This window comes from Eretmochelys imbricata, chromosome 11 (genome assembly GCF_965152235.1).
Source record: "Eretmochelys imbricata isolate rEreImb1 chromosome 11, rEreImb1.hap1, whole genome shotgun sequence".
Lineage (NCBI taxonomy): Eukaryota > Metazoa > Chordata > Testudines > Cheloniidae > Eretmochelys > Eretmochelys imbricata.
The window spans coordinates 34,212,451-34,239,816 of record NC_135582.1 but is presented as its reverse complement, the minus strand read 5'-3'; the positions used below and the strand labels follow the sequence as shown (position 1 = coordinate 34,239,816).

At 41.2% G+C, this 27,366-nt stretch overlaps 1 protein-coding gene across 2 annotated transcripts in view; it reads right to left on the bottom strand.

The window, feature by feature from the left end:
• Positions 1 to 27,366, bottom strand: part of SLC4A10 (solute carrier family 4 member 10) — a 204,609-nt gene that overhangs the window by 75,047 nt on the left and 102,196 nt on the right. For both annotated transcript variants that reach the window (XM_077829536.1, XM_077829537.1), the window contains exon 6: positions 7,166 to 7,354. In XM_077829536.1, coding sequence (XP_077685662.1) covers positions 7,166 to 7,354 — 189 coding nt within the window. The remainder of the gene's footprint in view (positions 1 to 7,165; positions 7,355 to 27,366) is intronic.

The window sequence follows — 27,366 nt, the reverse complement described above, 5'->3', positions numbered from 1 at the left end:
AAGAGAATTTAAGCTACAATATACTATGGCCTTCCAAAATTTCAACCCAAAAGTTATTGCATTCAGAATACCTTCAGTACTCAATATTTATCAAGAAACCTTGTTTTTATCCAAAGAAAGACAAAAACAACCACAGTAAGCACAGTAATCACAATAAACACAAAAGAACAAGGTACTACTAACAGAAATCAAGGCAAATCAAACATGGAGCTTCATAAACCCTAAATATTTACAAAATATTTATAAAAAAGCTACAGTACTCCTTTCCATTCAGTAATGGTTCAGTGTTTTGGGAGCGCAGTATTGGGCCTTGTGGACTTTTAACTGTGACTTTTTAGTAGTCACCAACTTTCAAATATTAAATGAGCTCACATCTAAGGAGACTAGGAAGCAAAGGTATACATAGTAACAATGTATTAAGTAGATTAGGGTCAGATTTTGGTCAGAGTATTGTAAAATTCAAATATAATACAAAAGTCAGCTTTTAGCTGCAGTATTTGTAAGGAACAAATATTCTTAACTACCATGAATAAACTGCCATTCTCATTGTACCTACACAACTGAGAGTAGAATTTGGTGCTGTTTGAAAATACTTCTTATGAGAAGAAGCAGAGAAAGCCAGATTATGATTTTTTGTATACTAGACCTGAACCTCAAACAATTCCATGCATACCCATGCAACTCTAACCAAAATGTTGTGGTTTGCCACTTTCTCAACTGATATAAGAAAATGTATTTATAAAGAAATGATTTCTAGTCTCAAATATTCCATCTTTGTTCCAAATAATGACCATCATCATGTAGGATTCTCGTATAAAATTATCACAGCTTCTGCCAAAGGCCTTAAATATTGATTATTAGCCTATAGCAAAAAGCTGCATGCTGGAAGGAAACTGAGTTGAAGACATGGATGTACATGTTAATTGACCTGAAACCCAAGCAGGATACATTTTTATACTACCTCTCAAACCTTCAAGGAGCTTACAGAACCCAAAGGGTAGGAGATGAGGGAGGTACAGAGATGAGATGAGCCTGTTAGAGACAGACACAACAAAGACAGAGCAAAATAAAGAAATATAAAGATGAATGACAATTCCATACATGTAGATTATACATTTAATCATGGGTACAAGGAAAATATGAAGAAAGAAAGAACAAATATCAGGTGACAATGTTTAAGAATTACGTGAGCCTTAGTTCAATAATATCATGAGAAAGCTGTGGATAATAAGTCTTGACTAAAATTAGTTAGCTTGAAAAGAATGCGTGTCAAATACGAAATACAATATTAGATCATTTAATTTAGAATTACTATGGTTGGGTCCAGCTGTATTGCTTATACAGAGAAAAGGAAACCTACGAAGAATTTGATCCCATATTACATATGCACCCAAAACCTCTCATTTAAGTCACTGGGTGTCTTCAACAGGCAAGGAATATAGGATCAGGCCCTTAGAGCCAAATTCACCACTGGTGTAAACAGAGGACTCTCTATTGACCTCAGAGTAGTTTCATCTGCTTTATATTAGCACTGAATTTCGACATTAATGCTTAACTGCAGATACAAGATTATGAAACTGGGATGAAAATAATGTAAACACACAACCCAATGGAACAGTAATTTATAATCTATGGGCCAAACTCAAAGGTGATGCACAAATCAGACGCCCTGACATGAATGTAGCTCCATTATATTCACTTAAATCCATTATAGCAAGTGTAAGGAAGTCTGAATTGGGGCAATTTGCAAGCCAAGGAGCTAGAAGAAGGTGTGAGAAGGCATATGACAAAGTAAGAGGGGGGCTACTTTGACTCACACTTTTCTTATGTAACCCACTGGTGCGTGTGTTACAGGTCCTCCACTATGCTGATCTGCAAGGGATATGAATAGTCACAGCCCCAAGCTCTACAGTATCATATCTGTGTCAAATTTAGAGGTGATTTAAACTGTATGTTGATAAGTGGGCATGACGGACTCTAAAGCAATCTCAGTTGGTGTAAACAACACACAGAGGGAAAGAAGAAGGTGCAAGATGCATATTAATATGGATGGAAAGGGCAATTGTAACTTACACCTTCTTGCACCTAACTATTAATCACTTGTCCTGCTACCTTCCTTTCCTCAGCCTGTTGGTGTTTAAGTTACATCAGGAATGGGTTTGTCTATACTTGGAGATGGGGGGTGTGATTCTCATCTCAAGGAGACAGAAATCACACACACTTATTAGCTCTGATCAACAGAACACTAAAACTAGAACGTAGCTGCATCAGTGCAAGCGGCGGGAGAGGCTAGCTGTCCCGAGTACGATCCCATCCTGCGACTTGTGCCGCCACCGCTACCTTCTATTTTTAGCACACTACTGCAAATCTTTGCTCAATCCGAGCTAGAACAGGTATATCTCCAAGTGTAGTAGTTAAAGGTGTACAGCTAGTCAGAAACGGGGAGAGGGAGATTGCTGTTTACTGTCAGAATTTTGTTACCATCTGATTTTTCTGACCAACTATACTATCATGAAACTCACACGACTTGTTCTCTCTGCATGAGCCTGATTCAACAAAAATGTATGGGTAAATTCTGCATTGCAGAAACCTGTTCAAACGTGCTGAAAAATATTTGTTACCATTGCTATAATAATACAGAAGTGGTTTATCTAGTTTTTAGGGATTTTCCATCATGTTGATACATACATTTACATATATAATTCTTCATCATCAGGATGAGGATTCTATTAATCTCACTAAAAATGTGTTACATAGCATTCCAAACTTGATCTGCAAAGATGACTTGGTAATGGCAAAAGATTATATATTTTAAAATTCCACTGGCTTTAATAGCATTTACTCTGAAATTCTTTTCCACCCTCCATTCTGGGCGTTCAGTGTCAAACTAAGCTTTTTTTAAAAACCATTTTTGCTGTTGTTATGCCAAATTTGAGTGTCATTTTTTACTGGAACATCAAAAGCAGGCTTTTAATTCTCACAGTTTTGATGCTTAATGAAAAGTGAAAGTTAAACACAGCATGGCAGCATTAAAAATGCATGGTAAATCCATAGCAGCCTGACACTTTAGCCCCGAAGAGGATGTGAAGAAAAGCCATTGTAAACAAAAGATAATACTATTAAATACAAAGAAAATTAATTAGAAGGTCTGAGAGATTCACACACAAAGAAAAGCAGAGGAAGAACATAAGCACAAATATTTTCCAGTAATGTCATCAGGGCACAACAGACACTGGAGAGAGAAGGGGCTGAATGCCTAACTGCAGCAAGTACTAGGGTGGAGGGAAATGGTGGATCTAAACCATCTTTCCATGCCTCAACCCTGGGGACACCAAAGGCATAGTGGTTTTACAAGTTACAGTAGTTGCAGCAGTCACACAGCACTATGCCATCTTCAAACCGCTTGAGGATTCTCAGTGTAACCAACTTGGGGTTTAGAAAGCATGGCCCCTTTAAAACCTTATCCTGAGGCATAGGAAGTGCTTGTTTTTCTAGGAGGAGGGGAGTCAAGATAGGGAGAGCGTTGGGGTGTAGGTGTCGGTAGCGCCAGACAAAGGGCTTACAATGAGCAGGCTCTCCCACAGCAAAGCAGCTGAGAACCAGCCCAAAGCCTGGAAGGACAGAGCAGCTGACCAGGGATGTCCCAGGATGGGAGCCAGGATGCGCACCACACCAAGAATCACCTGAGAAGCACAAACCAGACCCAGACCCAGTATCACTGTCACCCAGAGCGGTATGGGGCTTTGAGGAGTGGGACATGTGACTTTGCATTGGGAATAAGGAGAGAGGTTGTAGTTAGTTAAGTGGAGGGGGTTGTTGCTCTGTGTGGGTTTGTAGAGAGCGGAAGAAGAGTGCACCAGAGGGTTTTTGGGGGGGAAGTTTACTGGTGCCAAAGACAACCAGGAGCACCCAATGACTCACTGTCAGACTGGAACTCTGACCAGGATTCCTGAGCTCCGAGTCTAGATGCTCGGCATCTGTCCTTTTATATTGTGGTATCACAGAGCCTGTGGGGCCTCCATTCATCCCTCTGTTAATAAATACTTCCTTTTCCCATATTTCTTGTACTATTCGGGGAGCAGGGTGCATGTTTACTCTGCGGGGGGAGGAGGGGTTGGAACAGATGCCCCTGGGATGGAAGGAAGTTTCCCTACTGCATTCCTGTCCATGCCTTTTTTTGGCTGGAGCAGCCTGCAGAGCAGACTCCATCTTGGCCAAAAATGCGCTATAATTACACCAAGAAAAATCTTCAGTTGCTCTCTTAGGGCAGATTCTGGTAGCTATCCACTGCGTCAGTAGAACAGGGGACAAGGTTCTGGGACAAGATGTCTGGCATTGCTCTATTTATTACTCTCTGATCATCTCTGGATCAGCATTGATGGGCTCTGAAAAGGGCTGTGTCCATTTCTTCTTGGCTTGGAGACATTCAGCCTTTGAGGACTGGAAGAGTAAAAGGAGAAAAATGGAGGGGATCAGCAAGACTTTAGGGATACCTCAGAAGATCTGCTTGTTCTCCTCAAAAGATTTGACAAGCCTTTTGTATAATTAAGCCTTTGCTCCAAAAGGTAGAAATAATTGTAAAATAAATTGAACAGCTATGTTAATACAATTTTGAGATTGTGGGAGAGGAGGACACTTTCATACCTTGCAATTGGTTGGAACCTTTTTTACATCCATATATAGTATACGCTTCACATACAGCACAGAGGCATGGGAATAAGCAGAATAAAGTGGAACCACATGCAGGTTTTGCAAGGCTGTCCTCAGAAGCAAAGACATTTCTCACCGCACATGCCTGACATTGCTTTGAGGTGTTTTTGTCTTAGTGTTAGCTTTTTTTACAAATTTAGTTTACTAAACTTTAGTTTTCATAGTTCAGAAGTTATATCTGAGCCATCATTCTAATGATAAGAGCAGCTTACACAATTGCTCTAAGTTTTAAAACCGACATCTAAAGAGAAATTTTCAGCTATAGCCAGCAGGAAGAGGCATACATCATTCACAGACTGCAACAGTTAGATTGAGCCCTCATCTTACATACATATGCAGGAGAGTAGGAGAACATAAGGTTCTAGGGGAAAAGGCAAGTCTCCCAAGCAGGTGCTATAGTTTCAAAGAAAGGGATGTGTGTGGGCGAATAGCTAGAGAAAGGCAAGTAATGAATGCTCGCACTTTACAAAGAAGGACCTCCTGTCCATGGGCAAGGCCCAAAAGGCAGCGGAACTACCAAAGGTGGGTGAAAGGCATACATGTGATGCGGTGTACATTATTAACAGTGCTTTATGGAAGATCTACCCATGACGGTGTGAAGAATGGTGGGGAACATTCTACAAGACGAATGTACAGGAGCCTATGGGCCTGAGACCATGCCGATCCACTAAACAATCTCTCTCCTCTCCACTCCCCCTTTCTTTTAAATGGAGCACAGCAGATACCACTACAGCATGCAGACTGTTATACTGGATATGGCACAGCTGCCCTGGGGCTCCACAGCCTTGAGGAGAAAATAATAAACAAACAAACAAATAGATTTGAGACCACTCTGTAAGCAGATCTAAAGTAATTTTGTCCTTTTCTTTCTGAGATGTGCTAAAGCTAACCAATCACATTAGTCCAAGACACAAAGCAAATATCCAGTAATCTGAACATAAGAATGTCAATTTTAATGACATTTAGAATAAGAAATAAACATTTCAATAAAGCTCAACTTTAACACAGGACCTTTTTTCTACTTTGAAAAGGCCAATATAGGAGAGTGACAAGTTAATGGACAATGTTTCAAGATAAATAAGAGACATCTCTAACTGCATTGGACTGTTACAAAGCATGCTTGACAGTATCACTATTAGTTGGACACACAGTTGATTTACCTTCATTTAAATATTTTTACTAATTTAAAATGAATTAAATACAATATAAATAATATAATGAAAATGGTCTGTGTTTCTCACACAAGATCAGGAAGTTCCAATTGCCAGATTGCAGGATGCCCGGTGCACTCTACGGGCCTAATTTACAAAGCACTTTAGCATGTGCATTTCTATTCAAAGAAGCACTTAAGCACACTGATTTCAATCACATTTAAGCACAGGTTTAATGGCAATCATATGTTTAAAAGCTGTCCTGAACAGAGATGTTTTCTGGAACTGGGAACTAAGTAAACCTCATATGGAATCTGGACATCGCACAGAAATGATCTTCCTATTTAATGTCCTCTTCAGATTAAATTACATTCAGCCTTCTAAGCCTGAGATTCCCACCCTAGGGAAGGAGCTAGGCTTGGAAGTGTGTGTAAAATCAACATTACAGGGCTACCACCAAAGGGTAGTCCTGCTTTGGAACAAAGAGTAGCCTCTACTGCATTGTGGATCAAAAGACTCATGGAGTTTGTGGAGGTCAGAAGCCAGGGTAAAAATTTTAGGCTCACTAACATCCTTGGAATATCTTCTGCATAAATTACCACCATGCTGCTTTCATTGGTCTCTTACCCAAATATATGAACATACACTGGTTAGTACCCAGCCGTTGAGTATCTAGGGGTATGTTTACACTTTAAGCTGGAAGGTGTAAATGACACCACAGCCATACTAGCTGTCATTGAGTTAGCATGCTAGAAATACAGTGTAGCCTATTCTTACCTCTTTCAAAAGTTTATCTTAACCAAACTTTTTCCATAAAAGTATTGCACAGCCTTTCCCCCTTTTCTTACTTGTAATGCAATTTCCTGAAAAGTGACTCTATAAAAACAACAATACTGGGTTCCATGTTTATTTTGTCTCAATGGCTTTCCATTTATAAATGAAAAAATGGGGACTTTTTCCAACTGCCAGCACTGTAAACTCAGTCTAGAATCTAAAAGACAAGTTGAGTTCCTTTTACTTCATGAACCATCATCTAGCTCATTCTATCAGAGTGACATTGGTTCTCTATAGTTAATAGATGTAAAAAGTAGTAAACACATAGATCTGTAAGTAAATGAAAACAGCTACATCTCTGAATATTTACAAGGGGCAGCTCTGTGAAATAAAAGCAGCCATTTTTACTCAGTCCCCTTTCAAATCAGAACCACACCTGGACGGCTGTGAATACAGCAGCAGACAGGCTCAGGGGGAGAAAATACATGCTATAAAAAGCTTCTGAAACATAAAATAATGCAACACGTTACCATTTTTGTCCATGGAATGAGGCTCAGACTGTTTTTTGCCAATATCAGCAAAGGATCTGACAATTGGAATCCTGTTGCTTAACTTCTTCTGATTCTGATGGTGGTGCTGCTTCAGTAAAGCTTCATGTACTCTGTGACGAACATCTTCGCTGAGCTGCCCTGAGCCCACTTGTTGATCAAGAATCATATCTGAAAAATAAATACATAAATATAATATAATGAACAGAGAGAGGGAATTATGTTATTAATAATTATAATGCCAAATAATAAAATATGAATTACAAGTGAAGGGCCCAGTCTTATATTCCTTACTCAAGAAAAAAACATTAAATCAGGCACCTTCACGCTCCCTGGACTGAGCAGCAGTGACACAGAGCAGAAAAGAGACAGGTTTCATTTGCAGGACCTGGACCTTGCAGCAGCTAAGAACTGAAATTGCAAGGAAGTCCTGCTTAGCCCCAGACCAGAAAATGCCCAGTGTTAATGGAATCTTCAAGAAATTTAGCTAGAAAGCTCTAGCATGTCCCTAGTGAGCATGGATGGGCTATAGGGTTTTTGACTGAAAAGTCTGGTCGAAAAGGGGACCTGACAGTGTCCAGTCAGTACTAATGACTGGACATCCAAAGTTCAGGTACTGCAGGCAGTGGAGGAACTGGGTCACCAACCGCACCAGCCCCTACTCAGCTGGGGCCACCTCTTACTTTCATCGGGTGGCTGCAGCTCTCAGCCAGGGTGATGGGGTCTTGGGGGGAAGAGGCGGGGTGGGAGGTTCCAGCACTCCTGTTGGAGCATCCGGTTTTTAAATATTACAAAGTTGGCAACCCTAGTGCTTATAACTTGGACAAATCTGGGCACATATTCATGGGAGTGGCAAAAGACAAGTTTCTGACACAGTGGCCACCTCTATATCAAATTTCAAATCCCTGGTTCAAAGCATGGAGACACTAGAGGTTTACAAAGCAAACATCACCAGAATGTTTTAATATTGGCAAAACAATGTATTTTTCCCAGCCTTGTTTTTGGAAACAACTGATACACTGTGTCTTAATATTTTTCTAAAACAAAACAAAACTCTGAAGAATATACCTGGCATGGAAAATGCCAGCCCAAACCATTAAAGTTTGGCAAAGTCATAAATAAATATAATTTTGATGCTTCCACAACAAAAACATTTCAGATATCTGTTTTGGAGAATTTTGAAATTTTGGGTTTTCTATTCCAAATCAGAACACACAACCTTACTCTGCCTAGCTCCATTCTCTAGAACTAGCTGCTTTAGAAGAAGGTGCAAGTAAACACTGCAGTAGTCAGCTGAGAGAGATCCTGTCCCCAGAGAAAATTCCTCCCAATCCCAAGTTACCGGTTGGCTTATACCCAGAAATACATATATATATATGTGTGTGTGTGTTTGTATATATACCACTATGAGTCTGGATGGATGAGTCTGGATGGCCAGTTGTCCATATAAATGTCGAATGTTTTTTTAATCCTGCTAAGTTGTGGCATCACTTATATCTTGTGTAATTAGTTCCACACGTTAATTATACATTTGTGTGAAAATGTACTTTTAGCAGTTTCAAATTTGCAATTTTCCATTTCATTGAATGTCTTTTTGTTCTTTAATTTTGAGAAACAGTAAATACAAGTTCCTGACCTACCTACTCTGTATCATTCATTATATTGTAGAAGTTTGTCATGTTTCTCTTATTTGTCTCCTGTCTAAGATAAATGGTACACCTGCAATCGAGAGGCCTACCAGGAGCCAGCTGAACACTGTAAACAACTTAGGGTAGAGTGCAGACCGCAGTAGCTTGTAATGATCCCCCAAGGAACCATGTTTCCCCCAGTGAGAAAAAAAGCACACCATGTTCCACCAACTTCTGTTTCCATCACAACACTTGTAAAGGACTTTATGGCCCCCTTACACTGCTGGTGCACTGCCTTGCAAAAGGGCTAGGGTATGAGCCAAGAATCTGACTCTAAATGTCTATTTTACAAATTAATCTATGATTAAGTAGATGAAAATACACATTTATATGTCATTTGTCATGGTCCAAATCTTGTGGGAAGGTTTTTGTTCCCTCCCCTTTTCCCATGCGCCCACACAAGATCACAATCTGGCTCTATATTACTAAGCGATTCACTGATAATGCTTTCAATTAAACAGCAGAAAGAAATTTCAAATAAGAATATACAGCAAAACAAACACCACTTTATTCAGAAACATTGAATAAATAAGGACCCAATCCTGCAAGTGCAATGCTGACAGACCCCGGTTATTGGGATTGAACCGGGGACCTCTGGAGCTTAGTGCATGAGCCTCTACAGCAGGGGTGGCCAACCTGTGGCTCCAGAACCACATACGGGTCTTCAGAAGTTAATATGTGACTCCTTGTATAGGCACCGACTCCGGGGATGGAGCTACAAGCACCAACTTTCCAATGTGCCGGGGGGTGCTCATTGCTCAACCCCTGGCTCTGCCGCAGGCCCTGCCTCCTCTCCACCCCTTACTTACCCCTCCCCTGAGACTGCCACGCCCTCGCTCCTCCCCTCCCTTCCCCCAGAACGTCCTGCATGCCATGAAACAGCTGATTGGGAGGTGCTGGGAGGGAGGGTGAGGCACTGATCAGCGGGGCTGATGGCCGGTGAGAGGTGCTGGTGGTGGGGGAAGCTGATGGGGGGCTACTGACGTATTACTGTGGCTCTTTGGCAATGTACACTGGTAAATTCTGGCTCCTTCTCAGGCTCAGGTTGGCCACCCCTGCTCTACAGCGTGAGCTATAAGCCAACTGGCTGTTAGCTAAGGCTGTAGAGCAGACTCATTTAACTCTCTCTCTCTCTCTCTCTCTCTCCCTGTAAGTGGTGTCGTTGGCACTAGATGGGACAGAACACCACACCCAGAAGATGTGTGGTTACACAAGCAGATCTATGTGCTCATGCTGAGCCCCATTGTATGGAGGCATGGATGGGATTTGGCCTAAATAATGTAAATGAAAAGATTCAGCACAAAATCCACTAACAGAAAATATCAAGAAGCATTGTTCACTTTTAATGGAAAAGAAGCTGTTGAGTTAATATATTTAATTTGGGGAAAAATCTTGTTGGCAACAGTAGTAATGCTTAAAAGAAAAGAAAAGAAAAGAAAAAGAGAGAGAGAGAAAGAGAGAGAGATACTAGAGCAAGTAAATCAGCAACATGTTAGCACAAAATATCCTTGCGTATCCATTAGGAGAAATCGTACTACACAGAAATGGTGATATAATGAGCTGAGTCAGAAACTTGCTGTACTGAAAATTCCGACAACTCTTGAGTCTGTTCCCAAGACAGGCTCATATCAACCAGTAAATTCAGTGGTGAAGCAAGCAAAGCAGAAAAATAAATAAATAAAAGACAGATATGTTATAAGCAAAGACAGATTTTGTCAAGTCTTTGATAGCGACCAAAAGCTAAAGAACAAAAAAAGATTAAATAAGTACTCAGGTAAAATGCACAGTGAAATTGCAAAATTCAGCAATGCACTGAATGTACATAAATTGTTGTGATTGTAAAGTTCAGAGTGAGCATATAATAAACTAATGTGTCACATAAAGATGCAGATGCAGTAAGAGTTGTGAAGCTGGAGTACATAGAAAGTATCATCTACAGAGAATTGGTTTGCTTGTAAAAACAAAAACAAAAAACAATTTAGGACAAAATGAAAGGTGCAAGGGGTAGACAGCCTGCATACATATTACATGGGCTAAGGGCAGACATATCTCTGTCCCTCCCCTCCATCCATGTAAAACAAAACATGCAGAGGCAGTGGCTTAAGAATTGGATGGAAGAAGAGGCACAGTATAACAAGTATGTTGGTCTTCGTGTTCAGCATCAAATCTTTTGAAAATCAATGATTTTCTCAGTCTTCTCAATGCAGTTCATTTTATTGCGCTATATATCAAGCTTAAACTCCTATAAGAAAATGCACAGCTGCATAGATCTGAGGAGTTTGACCTAATTTCTGCATCTTGTTTTGTTGTTTGGTGTAGTCTGGAGTAAAACAATTTGGTTTTACATGGGTGGATCGGGTTTATTGGCGAGGAAGTTGGTCACTGAAACAGTAGCATAAGCCATAGCCTGGAATGGTTAGTGAGCTATCCTTTGAGAATAAAGTTATTCTGAGTTGCATTTTTAAATTTTGTTTCCTCCTTTATTGTTAGCAAAAATGACCAGATTGATTAATGTCGCTATTGGCAGAAGAAGAATGGGATAGCATCAAACAAAGATATCTTGACTCATCTGCTGACACCTTATATTACTTTAAAAGTTCACAACCTACAAGGTTGTTACACTAAAATAATTATCTCAGAACACAATGAGCTTTTGATGCTATTACAACAAAACACCATGATATGCTGCAATTTTTTAACCTATTGATGAACTGAAATTTAAATGTTTTAATTTTCAGAAACTGTATGATTTAATGCACTGTTATTCTATATTGGCAAAGCTTCTGTTACCTTTGGCAAACTTACCCCACGTGTTTGGAACAAGTTGCTAACCCTGAACACAAAGGTGTCTATTTATCAGGCTTGTGTCCTTAGTACTGTCCTTTACGATTATGAAAGTTGGGTTATATAATCCAAGCAGAACAGTTTTCACCTCTGCCCTCTTAGAAAAATCCTTGGAGTTACTTGGGTACCAATGGGCCACCAATAATGAGATCCTTGAGAGAACCGGCCTACAGTCTGTGCAGACTATGCTGGACATTCACAAACTTCGCTGGTTGGGACTTGTGGAGTGCATGTCTTAAGATCATCTGCCGAAGGCTGTGCTCTTAGGCCAATTTAAGAACTGCCTGAGATGCAGAGGAAGGCCAAAGCTCCAATATAGCAATAAGGATCCTGTTCAGGATCCTGACACAAGGAAGAAAGGAGAGCAGCAGAATATGGACCCTGGACTTCAGAAAAGCAGACTTTGACTCCCTCAGGGAATTGATGGGCAGGATCCCCTGGGAGAATAACATGAGGGGGAAAGGAATCCAGGAGAGCTGGCTGTATTTTAAATAATCCTTATTGAGGTTACAGGAACAAACCATCCCGATGTGTAGAAAGAATAGTAAATATGGCAGGCAACCAGCTCGGCTTAACAGTGAAATCCTTGCTGATCTTAAACACAAAAAAGAAGCTCACCAGAAGTGGAAGATTGGACAAATGACCAGGGAAGAGTATAAAAACATTGCTCAGGCATGCAGGAGTGAAATCATGAAGGCCAAATCACACTTGGAGTTGCAGCTAGCAAGAGATGTTAAGAGTAACAAGAAGGGTTTCTTCAGGTATGTTAACAACAAGAAGAAAGTCAAGGAAAGTGTGGGCCCCTTACTGAATGAGGGAGGCAACTTAGTGACTGAGAATGTGGAAAAAGCTAATGTACTCAATGCTTTTTTTGCCTCTGTCTTCACAAACAAGGTCAGCTCCCAGACTACTGCACGGGGCAGCACAGCATGGGGAGGAGGTGACCAGCCCCCTGTAGAGAAAGAAGTGGTTGGGGACTATTTAGAAAAGCTGGACAAGCACAAGTCCATGGGGCCGGATGCAGTGCATCCGAAAGTGCTAAAGGAGTTTGCGGATGTGATTGCAGAGCCATTGGCCATTATCTTTGAAAACTCATGGTGATTGGGGGAAGTCCCGGACGACTGGAAAAAGGCTAATGTAGTGCCCATCTTTAAAAAAGGGAAGGAGGAGGATCCTGGGAACTACAGGCCAGTCAGCCTCACTTCAGTCCCTGGAAAAATTATGGAGGAGAGGAAAAGTGATCAGGAACAGTCAGCATGGATTCACCAAGGGCAAGTCATGCCTGACTAATCTAATTGCCTTCTATGATGAGATAACTGGCTTTGTGGATTAGGGGAAAGCAGTGGACGTGTTATTCTTTGACTTTAGCAAATCTTTTGATATGGTCTCCCACAGTATTCTTGCCAGCAAGTTAAAGAAGTATGGGCTGCAAGGTGAATAGAAAGCTGGCTAGATCATCGGGCTCAACAGGTAGTGATCAATGGCTCCATGTCTAGTGGTAGATACGCTGGAAGGTAGGGATAGGATACAGAGGGAGCTAGACAAATTAGAGGATTGGGCCAAAAGAAATCTGATGAGGTTCAACAACGACAAGTGCAGAGTCCTACACTTAAAAGCCCATGCACTGCTACAGACTAGGGACCGAATGGCTAGGCAGCAGTTCTGCAGAAAAGGACCTAGGGGTTACAGTGGACGAGAACCTGGATATGAATCAACAGTGTGCCCCTGTTGTCAAGAAGGCTAATGGCATTTTGAGCTGTATAAGTAGGGGTATTGCCAGCAGATCGAAGGACGTGATCGTTCCCCTTTATTCGACATTGGTGAGGCCTCATCTCGAGTACTGTGTCTAGTTTTGGGCCCTACACTACAATGGCTAGGCAGCAGTTCTGCAGAAAAGGACCTGGGGTTACAGTGGACGAGAACCTGGATATGAATCAACAGTGTGCCCCTGTTGTCAAGAAGGCTAATGGCATTTTGAGCTGTATAAGTAGGGGTATTGCCAGCAGATCGAGGGACGTGATCGTTCCCCTCTATTCGACATTGGTGAGGCTTCATCTCGAGTACTGTGTCTAGTTTTGGGCCCCACACTACAAGAAGGATGTGGAAAAATTGGAAAACATCCAGCGGAGAGCAACAAAAATAAACAGGGGACTGGAACACATGACTTATGAGGAGAGGCTGAGGGAACTGGGATTGTTTAATCTGCAGAAAAGAAGAATGAAGGGGGATTTGATAGCTGCTTTCAACTCCCTGAAAGGGGGTTCCAGAGAGGATGGCTCTAGACTGTTCTCAGTGCTAGCAGATGACAGAACAAGGAGTAATGGTCTCAAGTTGCAGAGGGGGCGGTTTAGGTTGGATATTAGGAAAAACTTTTTCACTAGGAGGGTGGTGAAGCACTGGAATGGGTTATCTAGGGAGGAGATGAAATCTCCTTTTTGATGTTTTTAAGGTCAGGCTTGACAAAGCCCTGGCTGGGATGATTTAGTTGGGGATTGGTCCTGCTTTGAGCAGGGGGTTGGACTAGATGACCTCCTGAGGTTCCTTCCAACCCTGATATTCTATGATTCTATGGGTCATCTAAGGATCCACAGTTCTATACACCTATATATAGACTGAAAGCCTAGGATAGATACAGAGATAATATAGATGCAGAGATACACACACCTACTTCTATCTCTGAATAGCTGCAGAAACAGAGTGAGAGGGAAAATATTCTTGAAGTTATAATTATTATTATTTTTATTATTATTATTTTCATAGTCGTCTCCCATCAACGTCGCATAGTGTGGTCCCCATGGTAAGTAGACCTAAGCTATGTCGACTTGCAAATTGCATAACTTAGATCGGCTTTCTGCTGTAGTGTAGACATGGCCTCAGAAACCAAAAGGCAAATAGAGGGAACTGTTTAAACAAGCAAATCTGATTATTTCTGAAGTCTGATTCATGATTTTGGAATGTGTGGGTTGGCAATCTTGCATTACTACCACCCTTTGAGCTGTACCAGTGGAAGTACAAGGGTGAAGATTTCCCGAAATGTCTACTGTAGAGAAAGCCTGTGCAACTACTTCCCTTGCACGTGATCAATACAGTTTCCCTGACTTCCATCCCACAAAACAGAGAAAATGATTTAGGCCTATATCTTTATGGCATCATCTCTCTACCTCTAGCAATGGCAAATCTCTGGGGCACACGCGTACCTATTGCTATGCCTACACTATGAACTAGGGGTACTATTCGCAGTTCACATAAACATACTTGTGCTAGATCCTATTCACCTACTGCAAGTTTATAACCCAATTCTGTGATTAAGAAACACTTAACAAAATAGAGTAAAACATGCAACATTAGACCACTTTATGTTACTCCATGATCTAATATTGATCTAACAATCATATAATTTGGAAGCTGAAAGAACAAACAGGCCCAATCCTTCCCCCACTGAAGTCAAATACAGTATTCAAATCAATTTCAGTCGGAACAGGATCAAGTAAAAAGCATGAATATGAACCATTAATGTGAGGGAAGTCAATGGGAGTCTTCACTGGGAACCAAATTGGGCCTTTAATTATTATTAATTACTATTACTGGGACCTTAATTATTGAGATTTTCAGAGTCATCTAAGGGACTTGGGCACCCACTTTTCATTAAGAGAAATAATACATCCAAATTCCTTAGCCAGCTTTGAAAATTTAAGCCTACTGAGTCCAAACCTGCCCGAGTTCCCCACCAGTATTTTGAGGTTCTGAGCCCCTGCCAGTTTCAGGCTCTACATTTGCTATTGAAGACTGCACAAGACATTTGTATAATTCATATCTTTCTGTAAACAGCAATACAAACCAACAGTTCTTTGTACTGAAAAAGCTATAAGTTTCTACACACCTTAAATTCTCACTTTCCCTATATACGAAATTAGCAGCTCCCATGTCAGGGAGAAAAACAGGGATAATAAAAGTCTTCATTTTGTTCTCAGAGAATATCACAAAAGAGACAAATTTTGCTCTGGAGCAACTCTACTGTTTACACTGGAGATACACGAGATTTACATTGGAGTAACTGTGACCAGTACTTTACCAATAATCTAATTTTTAACCACTCCAAAATAGCAGCTAAAATCTAAAAGACACCTAGAGCCTGTCCCCTGTACCAGTGAGCAAGGAAAGGTGAAGACCTGAAGAGCCTTTCCCCACTCCTTTTTTCTCCGCTGAGCAGCAGCTGGCCACAGTGAAAGGCCTCAAGATCAGAGGACCAAATTCTTTTGGTGTAAATTGGCCCAGCCCCATTTACTTCAAAGGTGCTGTGTCAGTTTACATTGGCAGAGAATTTGGTCCAAGGAATACAAGGATGCCACAGGGCTAGTGAAGCTGGCTCAACCTTTAAACCTGCCATTGTGTGATACATTCAATAAAAATGTGTGACAGATGACCAGAATGTGGAATCCTTAGGTTTTCTTGTCTGTCATGCCATAATCAACAGATTGTAAGGGTTTGTTAACCTCGTAACTTATTTTTATGCATATTTTCTCTGTGTGAATTCAGTAAACCAGTTTTGTTTTTTTTTTAATTGAAAAACAAATTCTATCATGGACAACCATAAAGGTTTCCTGCATGGATTGTCAGCAGGATTTGAACCTATGACCTAAATCCCCATCCCAGACCTCTACCACTTGAGCTGTTACTCTCTAGTTTGATCAGCCACTGGAGGGGGTTGAGACATACACTTTCCCAGTGAGTTACACAACTATTTACTAGACAGCAGCAGAATGTTGGAGATGAGGATTACTGAGTTCTGTCTCTGGCTCAAGGAGGGGAGTGTGTCTAGTAGTTACAATAATGGTTATAAGCAGGTTAGCTAAAAACATATATTTGATATAAAAAAAAGGAGTACTTGTGGCACCTTAGAGACTAACCAATTTATTTGAGCATAAGCTTTCGTGAGCTACAGCTCACTTCATTGGATGTGTGAGCTGTAGCTCACGAAAGCTTATGCTCAAATAAATTGGTTAGTCTCTAAGGTGCCACAAGTACTCCTGTTCTTTTTGCGAATACAGACTAACACGGCTGTTACTCTGAAACCTGTCATATATTTGGTATGTTCATTCTGAGAAGCAGTGTGGCTAAGTAGATTAAAAAGCTGGGTTCTACTCCCAAATTTCCCTCAAATGGACTTTGTTCAACATCTCTGCTACTGATGTGTAAAATGGGGGAATGACACTTGCTGCCTTCTAGGGTAGGAGAGAGACAAGGTGGATGAAGTAATATCTTTTATTGGACCAACTTCTGTTTGTAAGAAAGTGCAGGAGTAGGAATACTGTAGAACTAGGGTAGGAGTCTGTTGCTTTGCTCAATGATAAGTGCAGTGAAGTCCACAGAAAGTAAAAGTGAGACAAACTCCTGGCTCACAGCTTGGTGACAACATCAGAGCTGTTCCTATGGTGCCAGGAAATTCAGGGCTGTGTCAATGCGACACCATGCATCCCATATTGTATGGAGACGATACTTTGTTTCCATTAGAGCATTAAAAAAGTATTTGCAACCCCCCAAAAATTAAAGCTTGTGAATACTGTTTGTTTTGGTTGCATGCACAAGGTGGAAAATTAGACCACTGAATGGAACTAAACTGAAGTTTCAACATCAATCAGGTAATTTTGGAAATATGTTACTGAAAGGTTGCTAAGAAACACTGAGTTAACCCCCTAGACAAAGCAGCATAACTTTGCCAACCTGATGAAGGCTTGCATCTGGAGGTGATCAAATGTGAGCAAAAATCAAAAGCAGGTTGGCAAAAAGGGTGCATGCTGAATAAAAGAATTAAAGACAAAGGCAGTGCCAAACCTGTGCAAAGTAGCTTGTTCACAGACAATGTCATGCTTGTGGTAATGTGTATCATAAACGCTGTATTAAAAAACCTCTTTACAAACATGTGATGTTAGGGGGAAAAACCTAGATTTGTAAAATGAATCCACCACAGACGGAGAAACAGTTTTTCAGTAAGAAAGTTGCATGTGAAAGGGGAGTCCAAAATGCACCAAAAAGTAAATGAAAATTGGTGCATAGAATCAAGCAAACGTACTTGCAGAACAAGATTTGCACAGATTGAAAGCCTAACAGGATATTACCAAAAACAGTGAAACTGCACACTCAGCCATGAGAGGTTGAGGGCCTGCAAAGCCCAATGACCTCACTAACAGGATTGAGCCATTACACAGAGAGAAAATTTCAGCGTGAGAAACATGTGAACTCCCTAAAGAATATAACGGTATAGTGCATAAGCTGACTTTTGTAAGAGTAGAAAAGGGCTAACAATCAATACTGGATTTGAAATTATGGAAAAGTTGAAACATAACGTGTGCAGGTCACTGAAAAGCTAATAGACAACACAGAAGTCATGCTGAATAAATTTATTTATTTGAAGGGGTCTGTTGTTTCCCTAAACCACACTGACTACAACCAAAATAAATGGCAAGACCAGAGATTTATGCAACAAAGAAAGTACTATCACTAATGGTTGACCAAAAAGTCTTTGAGCCAAACAACAGAAAATGGAATCATATGCTGAGTGCTAGAACCTTCTGGGTTCATTCAGTGGTTTGTCAACAAACCAGATGGTAATCTGAGAATTTGCATGGATCCAAAGGAACTAAATAAAAATATCAAAAGAGAACAGTTTTATCTGCCAATTTGAACTGAAATAATGGGAAGAACAACATAGTAAAGTGGTTCTCTAAATCAGATGTTGCAACTATCTTCTGGCAAATACCTCTTGAAAAGACAAGTTCCAAAATTCACTATTTGGATGACAGATTCTTGAGACTTCATTTGACCATATGGTCTGCATTAGAAGTGACCGATAGACTACTACAGTTCAAAGGAATTCTTGTATAGAGTGTGTAATGACTATATATTAATCTGGGAGCTACACCAGCAATACATGACAAAAGACTATGTATTATACTCAAATATAGGAAAAGGTGGTTTAAAATTGAAGTAAAAGAAATGTGTCTGCAAGTCTGGGTGAAGTACTTTTCAATGAGGGAATAATAATAGATGATCATAATGGTCCCTTCTGACCTAAATATCTATGAATCTATGAATAAAATCTGACAAAGAAAAATGAATAGCAAATTGAGTAATGGCAAGAACATGCAATCTAAAAGACCTACAATGCCTGATGTGAAAATTCATCTCAGGAAACCCAGCTAGAACAACAATATATTATTTCCGTATACAGCATTGCAGATATGTATAGCACTTAATCATCAGATACAAATAGACAGGTCCCTGCCCCAACAAGCTCACAGTCTTACAGATATTTTTTTAAATAGGGACACATTTTGAATACAAAACAAAGCATAATGAAGAATGGGATCATTTGAAAACTCCCATCACGAGTGGTACATTATTTTAATGCAGAATTAACAATTTCTAGGGATGTACCACAAAATGTTTTGAAAGCCATCTTCGTGCAATAACATTAAAGTAATTGTTCACCTGTCGATTTTATCTCAAGCATGTTAAGAAGATCTTTTAAAAATGTATACTCAAATAGAGAAAGAGTCTAGGGCAGGGGTGGCCAACCTGTGGCTCTGCAGCCACATGCGGCTCTTCTGAAGTGAATATGCGGCTCCTTGTAAAGGCACCAACTCCAGGGATGGAGCTACAGGCGCCAACTTTCCAATGTGCCGGGGGGCGCTCACTGCTCAACCCCTGGCTCTGCCACAGGCCCTGCCCCCCTCCACCCCTTCCTGCCCCCTCCCCTGAGCCTGCCGTGCCCTCGCTGCTCCCCCTCCAAGCCTCCTGCAAGCCATGAAACAGCTGATTGGGAAGTCCAGGGAGGGAGGGGGCGGTGCTGATCGGCGGGGCTGCCGGTGGGCTGGGAGCAGGGCGGGGGGAAGCTTATGTGGGGTTGCTGACGTACTACTGTGGCTCTTTGGCAATGTACACTGGTAAATTCTGGCTCCTTTTCAGGCTCAGGTTGGCCACCCCTGGTCTAGGGCTATGTTCTGGATGTTTAACGCTTCAATGAATAAATAAGGTGTTTATATGGATTAAAAGTCTTGGTTGAAGCAGACAAACCCCTTCATCACAATCTAGCAATGCAGGTTAAGCGAAACTCCTTCAAGGACAGAAAGACTGTTGTTGCATTTATAAAAGTGTAATTTGAAGCAGGAATTTTCAGCAAGTTTCTGATGGCAGATATACTGTCACATATACTGTCACGAGCATTTTTGCATAATACAGTCTCCAGGCAAATAAACTGAAAATATATGCATATAACAATTTTACTTGTTAAATCAGAGTGACATGTCTTACATAGAATAATGTGGAAAATTATCCATAGTGAGACTATTAAAATCCTATGCAAAGTTATTAAAAAGGTAGAAATAGCAGGAAAAAAAACACAGAAACCAATTATGCACGACAAAGATAAGGACTTAAGTTAACTGAGGAGTGTTACTAAAAGTCAAAGTGCATAGTACCCTCTACCTTAAGAAAACAAGTTTTGCAACACAGGAAGTATCTGGTAGCATTGAGAAAACTAAATGATGAGTGTGAAGGTCATTGTCTGGCCAAGCATAATCATGTGTAGAAGGCAATAATGCAACTATTGAACAATTTTCTGAAGAAAATGATGCCAACAGACAACAGAACCTGTGACAGCAGGGAAAGGTTGGGACTGACCTCTGTATTTAGGGATGCTCTGTGATACCCAGGAACTGTTTCTTTACTTTAATAAGTGTTAATATTATCCAATACAAGCAGAACTCCTGTCATTTCTAGGATCAAACCAATGTTTCTAAGATGTGGTGTACCATAAGTGGAACTATAACAACTAATAATGGGCAATTATTTAGTAAAATAGACTTTAAAGACTTTGCTGATAAGTACAAATTTCATCATTATACTTCAAGTCTGGGACTTATTTTATTTATATAGGAAAAAAACCCTTTCCTATTAATTGGAAATATCAGAGTTGTGTGCATACACAGCAAGCCTATGTAACTATCTGACCTTATTACTGCTGAACCTCCTTCTTCCTCCTCAAGCCTTTCTGTTTGCCACATTCATTTGTTGCATCTTTTTGCAACCTCTTAAGAGCCAGGACCCTATCTTCCTGTGTGTTTGTAACATGCCTAGCACAATGAAGCTTGATCCTGATTGGGGCTTTCCAGTACTACTGCAATTCAAACAACAATAATAGAAGGACATCCCTAATCAAATGGGCTACGAGCTTTATTTATAATAGCGAAAAATCTCTTCAGAAAACCCCAAGACAGCACGGAAGACACAAATCTATCTGAGTTACAGAACAATACCCTCAGAGTGAGGTAAAACATGTTCAAAGCAGTTAAGAAAGACAGTCAGGAGGATGCCTGTTAAAATTTCAGATTCTAAAAGCAGCAATCAATCAAACCTTGTAATATAACAATCTACTATTTGTATCAGAAAAGATACCAAATGAGGGAGAACTACATCAATAATGATAGCTGCCACTCCTAGGTTATATATAGGTTTTGGGAAAGTTCTGAGAACAAACAAAAAACTTTTTCTAAGCAAAAAGAAAAGTGGAACTTGTGGCACCTTAGAGACTAACAAATTTATCTGAGCTTAAGCTTTCGTGAGCTACAGCTCACTTCATCGGATGCATGCAGTGGAAAATACAGTGGGGAGATTTATATACACAGAGAACATGAAACAGTGGGTGTTACCATACACACTGTAACGAGAGTGATCAGGTAAGGTGAGCTATTACCAGCAGGAGAGCGGGGCGGGGGGGACGGGGAACTTTTGTAGTGATAATCAAGGTGGGCCATTTCCAGCAGTTGAAAAGAATGTCTGAGGAACAGCGGGGGGTGGGGGTTGCGGGGGAGGAAATAAACATGGGGAAATAGTTTTACTTTGTGTAATGACCCATCCACTCCCAGTCTTTAGGGGATGAGAGCTGAAGAAGCATTGTTCTAAGTCAGCCATAAAAATGTTGGCATACTGTGGGGCCAAGCGGGTACCCATGGCAGTGCCGCTGATTTCGAGACACCACTGAGTTCCTGAGGAAACTACAATCCATTGGTGATCTTCCTGAAAACACCATCCTGGCCACTATGGATGTAGAAGCCCTCTACACCAACATTCCACACAAAGATGGACTACAAGCCGTCAGGAATAGTATCCCCGATAATGTCACGGCAAACCTGGTGGCTGAACTTTGTGACTTTGTCCTCACCCATAGCTATTTCACATTTGGGGAGAATGTATACCTGCAAATCAGCGGCACTCCCATGGGTACCCGCATGGCCCCACAGTATGCCAACATTTTTATGGCTGATTTAGAACAACGCTTCCTCAGCTCTCGTCCTCTAGCGCCCCTACTCTACTTGCGCTACATTGTTGACATCTTCATCATCTGGACCCATGGAAAAGAAGCCCTTGAGGAATTCCACCATGAGTTCAACAATTTCCTTCCCACCATCAACCTCAGCCTGGACCAGTCCACACAAGAGATCCACTTCCTGGACACTACGGTGCTAATAAGCGATGGTCACATAAACACCACCCTATACCAGAAACCTACTGACCGTTATGCCTACCTACATGCTTCCAGCTTTCATCCAGACCACACCACATGATCCATTGTCTACAGCCAAGCTCTGTGGTACAACTGCATTTGCTCCAACCCCTCAGACAGAGACAAACACCTACAAGATCTCTATCAAGCGTTCTTACAACTACAATACCCACCTGCTGAAGTGAAGAAACAGATTGACAGAGCCAGAAGACAGGTTTCAGAGTAGCAGCCGTGTTAGTCTGTATTCGCAAAAAGAAAAGGAGTACTTGTGGCACCTTAGAGACTAACAAATTTATTTGAGCATAAGCTTTCGTGAGCTACAGCTCACTTCATCGGATGCATTCAGTGGAAAATACAGTGGTGAGATTTATATACACAGAGAACATGAAATAATGGGTATTACCAAACACACTGTAAGGAGAGTGATCACTTAAGATGAGCTAATACCAGAAGAGTACCCAGAAGTTACCTACTACAGGACAGGCCCAACAAAGAAAATAATAGAACGCCACTAGCCATCACCTTCAGTCCCCAACTAAAACCTCTCCAATGCATCATCAAGGATCTACAACCTATCCTGAAGGACGACCCATCACTCTCACAGATCTTGTGACCACACAACAGAACCACTAACCCAGGAACCTATCCTTGCAACAAAGCCCGTTGCCAACTGTGTTCACATATCTATTCAGGGGACACCATCATAGGGTTTAATCACATCAGCCACACTATCAGAGGTTCGTTCACCTGCACATCTACCAATGTGATATATGCCATCATGTGCCAGCAATGCCCCTCTGCCATGTACATTGGTCAAACTGGATAGTCTCTACATAAAAGAATAAACGGACACAAATCAGACGTCAAGAATTATAACATTCAAAAACCAGTCAGAGAACACTTCAATCTCTTTGGTCACTCGATTACAGACCAAAAGGGGTTGTTGTTGTTTTTTTTCTCTCCTGCTGGCAATAGCTCACCTTTCCTGATCACTCTCATTATAGTGTGTATGGTTACACCCATTGTTTCATGTTCTCTGTGTATATAAATCTCCCCACTGTATTTTCCACTGAATGTATCTGATGAAGTGAGCTGTAGCTCACAAAAGCTTATGCTCAAATAAATGTGTTAGTCTCTAAGGTGCCACAAGTCCTCCTTTTCTTTTTGCGGATACAGACTAACATGGCTGCTACTCTGAAACTTTTTCTAAGCAGTGAGTCAAAAGATTTTGGAAATGCAAAAAATTACATTACAACCCTTAATCAAAATCCTGTACCAAAAGACAAGTTAATGGACCAATTACCTGAGAAAATGGTCTCAGAACAAACTAATGTTGTGACTTCTAAAGTTTCAAGAATACAACAAAGAAAAGGAGAACTGACAGCAACTAGTGCTCCAGAGACTACAAACACAAATGCATTGTGGTCTTGCTATCAGACATCGTCAGAAAGCTGGCAAAAAAATTCCGTAATGCTCAATGTTACTTCATCAAAGTTCATGAAGAAATTTATTTTGGAGTGGAACACTTACTTCATTAGAGAGATGGATTGACTGACTGACTGACTGACACTTCTAGTTCATCAATAAGAAACCATTCCTAAGACTGGGCATTGCCGTAATTGAGGCTGACCACCGGGTTTTTCCAGCCTGAGTGAGATAGTGCTAGCAATCAGAACAGTAAAACTGGGTGGTAGGCAAGTGATCCTCTTGATAAAAAATTAATAAGTTTTGTTATACATAGTAATAAAACACCACATTGGCTTACCCCTTTGTCCAAGCAAACTGCCAGTCTCACTTCAATCCCTCACATCCATCTTTTATCATTATTAAGCCAAATCCTGACATTCTTATTCAGCCCCTGGAAGAATGGGATCCTTACCACAGAAGGGGTAAGATACTGTAGACTGGGTTTACAATATCTCGCACCACTTTGACACACAAGTTTGAGAAGGGTGCCTGCTGTGGGGAGCAGCCACACCTATCCCAACCAACTTTAATGTCTCTGTAAGAGCTGACCCTATGTGCAACATCTCCCCTGTTGCCTCATTCAGATTACTATGATGAAGCTTATCTGACCTTAAATACGTTACTCGCTGTATGTAAATCCAATTCCTTTAAACTCTCTTCTGGTGTGTGAGGCAAAGTTTCCTCACTATTACTTTTCTACCTTTATATCAAACAAAAGGTATGTAACCCTTCCCCCAGGTGGAGTCAGCAGCAACCAGGGCCGGGTTCAATATCTAGAGGTTCCTTTCCATCGATCAACACAGAACCAGCTTGAGCCCCCACCCAGTAACCTGGAAAAATTACACACCACCCCTGTGAGCCTCAGAGGCAATACTTCCCCACTTGCAAGCACAGAGTCCAAGCATAGAAAAGAAACTTTTAATAAAAGGAGGGAAGTAACTCTGAGCTAATTTGGGAAAACAGTATAAACAGGGTTCATAAACATAAACCATGAGTAAAAGATCCACGTCCAGGTAGGTTGGGCAGTGCCCTTTTCCCCTCAGGTGCTTAAGTCCAGCAACCCAAAAATCCCTTTCATATGCCCGACCCTTCTCTGCACCCCACTCACTGTTGCTGTCCTTGGTCAGTGCAGACCTACAGTTCAGAGGTGCATCTGCAGAGATCACCTCCTATCCTGGGTTGGGGGTAAAGAGGCATCTTACTCGCTCAGCTGACTGCTCACTGGCCACCTGCTCACTGCTCTCGCCACGCACGCCTCTCCGCCGCCAGCCTGCTGGCCGTTCATTGCGCCTCTCTGCTGCTTCCCTGCTGGTCACTCATTCGCCAGCTGACTGTCAGTCACATTCTGCTGTGACCACTGCACATCAGTCTCTCAGTCATTTTCAGCTCTTTTGCAGGCTGGGCAGAAACACTGCCCCATCTCAAGTGATTTTGGCTCTTTGCAGGCAGGGTTGAAACACAGTCCTACCACAACTGGTTTCAACTCTGACTGAGCAATTAAAATAACAAAAGAGGCTCCTAATGAAGCCTATTTAGCTCTATTCTTTGAATAGGGAGGAAGAACAGGTTAAGCCAGTCTAAAGAGGACACCTGGGGGGTGGGAGAGGGGAGTTGTGCAGCCTCCTGGCCAGAACACCAGGACTTCTGTCTTTCCCTCCACCCCTTTACTTTCACAGAACTCTGACATTCAAGCCCCTGCTTAATGAGGTTCTTTCAACTGAGGGTGCCTCCCCTCATATGGGACAGGTTAAGCACTGTCCTACTTTCCTGTATTCCTACAATAATTACAATATTGGTAACCATATTTCACTACCCCTGCATTCAGTACTAAGGTCATTTGTACCCAACACCAGCCAAAGTTGATCCTTTGACACAGCTGTAAATGATGAATATGTAAACAGCAGGAGTAAACTGTATTTAAATAAACACACTCATAGTCTCTTCCCTCCCAGCTAGCTGTCAGGGAAGCATTCATTCAGACCCTGCTTACAGGTACCATCTCCCATTTTGAACTCTCAAGTAAATTAATGTAAGTTTTAAGCTCTCATAATTTTTTACACTATTCTTTTGCTGTAAATGTTCTCATAATGGGTGTTTTGTGTCTCTAATTTTTCTCTTTTGAGGGCCTGAAACCCTCCATTCCTTCTCCCTGTGCCTGACTCTCACCTCTGAAGTAGGATGAAATGCATAGTCTTTGAGGGAAATGGAGGTGGGAGATGGTTGTGTAATACAGAGACTCCTTGGCAATGGGCCCCCTGTTCTTTGCAAGCAGCTCTCACCTCAGATATGACAAACTCACTACACCAAACACATGTCTAACTGGATATTTATACATAAAGAGTAACATGTAAAGTATCTACAGAAATCTCTTCACTTGTCAAGACTCTCAATGCCACGTGAGGGGATGCTTTCATGAACATTTGGGTCCTGATTCTTGAGAAACCAGCCAGCTCTGCAACAAACTGAGCTTTGGAGGTTTGGGGGGGGAATCTACTTTACTGGATAGGAAATATTGATAAGTGTAGACCCAGGTTTGATTTTATGATTTTGTTCTTTATTGCAACTAATTGTTTCCATCACTCTCTTGTTTCTAATTAAATCTTTATTCTTTCTTAAATAAACCTTCTTTTGCTTTACTATAAGTGCTCACAAATGCTGTGTGGGTTACAGGAGCAGTGGTTTAAGGTACAACAGGTGAACTGGAGCATACTGCACCTTTGGCTCTGGAAATTCTGTGAGGAGCCAATGTCAGGGGCTGGATATCACAGGGAAATGATTCAAAAAAATTTGGGGTTTGGGGTTTGTTAACTTGCCTGGTGAAGGAAGGTCTGGCATTAGCCCAAAGAAGAATGCTGGCAGTGCCAGAAGGCAACAAGGAGACCCACAGTCCTGACTCCTGGGTAACCCAAGAACTGTCACAGGTACACATTTCTGGCTGATAACTGCTGAATATTTTAGCAGTTATTTAATTTTTCAGTGGCAGGATGATGGACTTCTGGATCTGTATAATTTCAATGATTCTATCTTGCAGATTCCTCTGCTCCAAGCATCAGCCAGATGGAATCACACAAACATGACAAGAAGTGCTCCAAAAGGTGATCGTGCTTTCTCCATGATGTTCCAACCTCTGCCAGCCCAAGCATCAAAGGATTGAGTTAGGGGGGAAACTCCGAATCTCAACATATTTCATGGCCATTCTTGGGTCCTTCTGTTCTAAACCTATTGTCCCTAGCCTTTTATTGTCTACTCACAAACATCTGACATTTTTTGAATATTTTAGTTTTCCACTGTGATCCCCTGCTATTACATAATTACCCCCCGAGTAAATTCAATCTAGGATTGCCCTGACTTGTAGAAAATGTGGTCTTTCAAACTCAAAAAACTTCAATTTTCTCCTCTTTCCTCCCAAGTGAAACTTATGTGAATTGTACAATTTCTGCGTTTCTTCCCAGTCCATTCCCTCCTTACCCAGTTCAGCATGCTCATGTACTAGGTATGTAGTTATGAAGTTACAGAGGGCTGAATTTTCCTAGCAGTATAGAAGGGAATCGTAAATGAAACTCCCTAAAGCTGTTATGAGAGTTGTGACTGTATCTCCCCATGAAGAGCATCAACACAGCGAG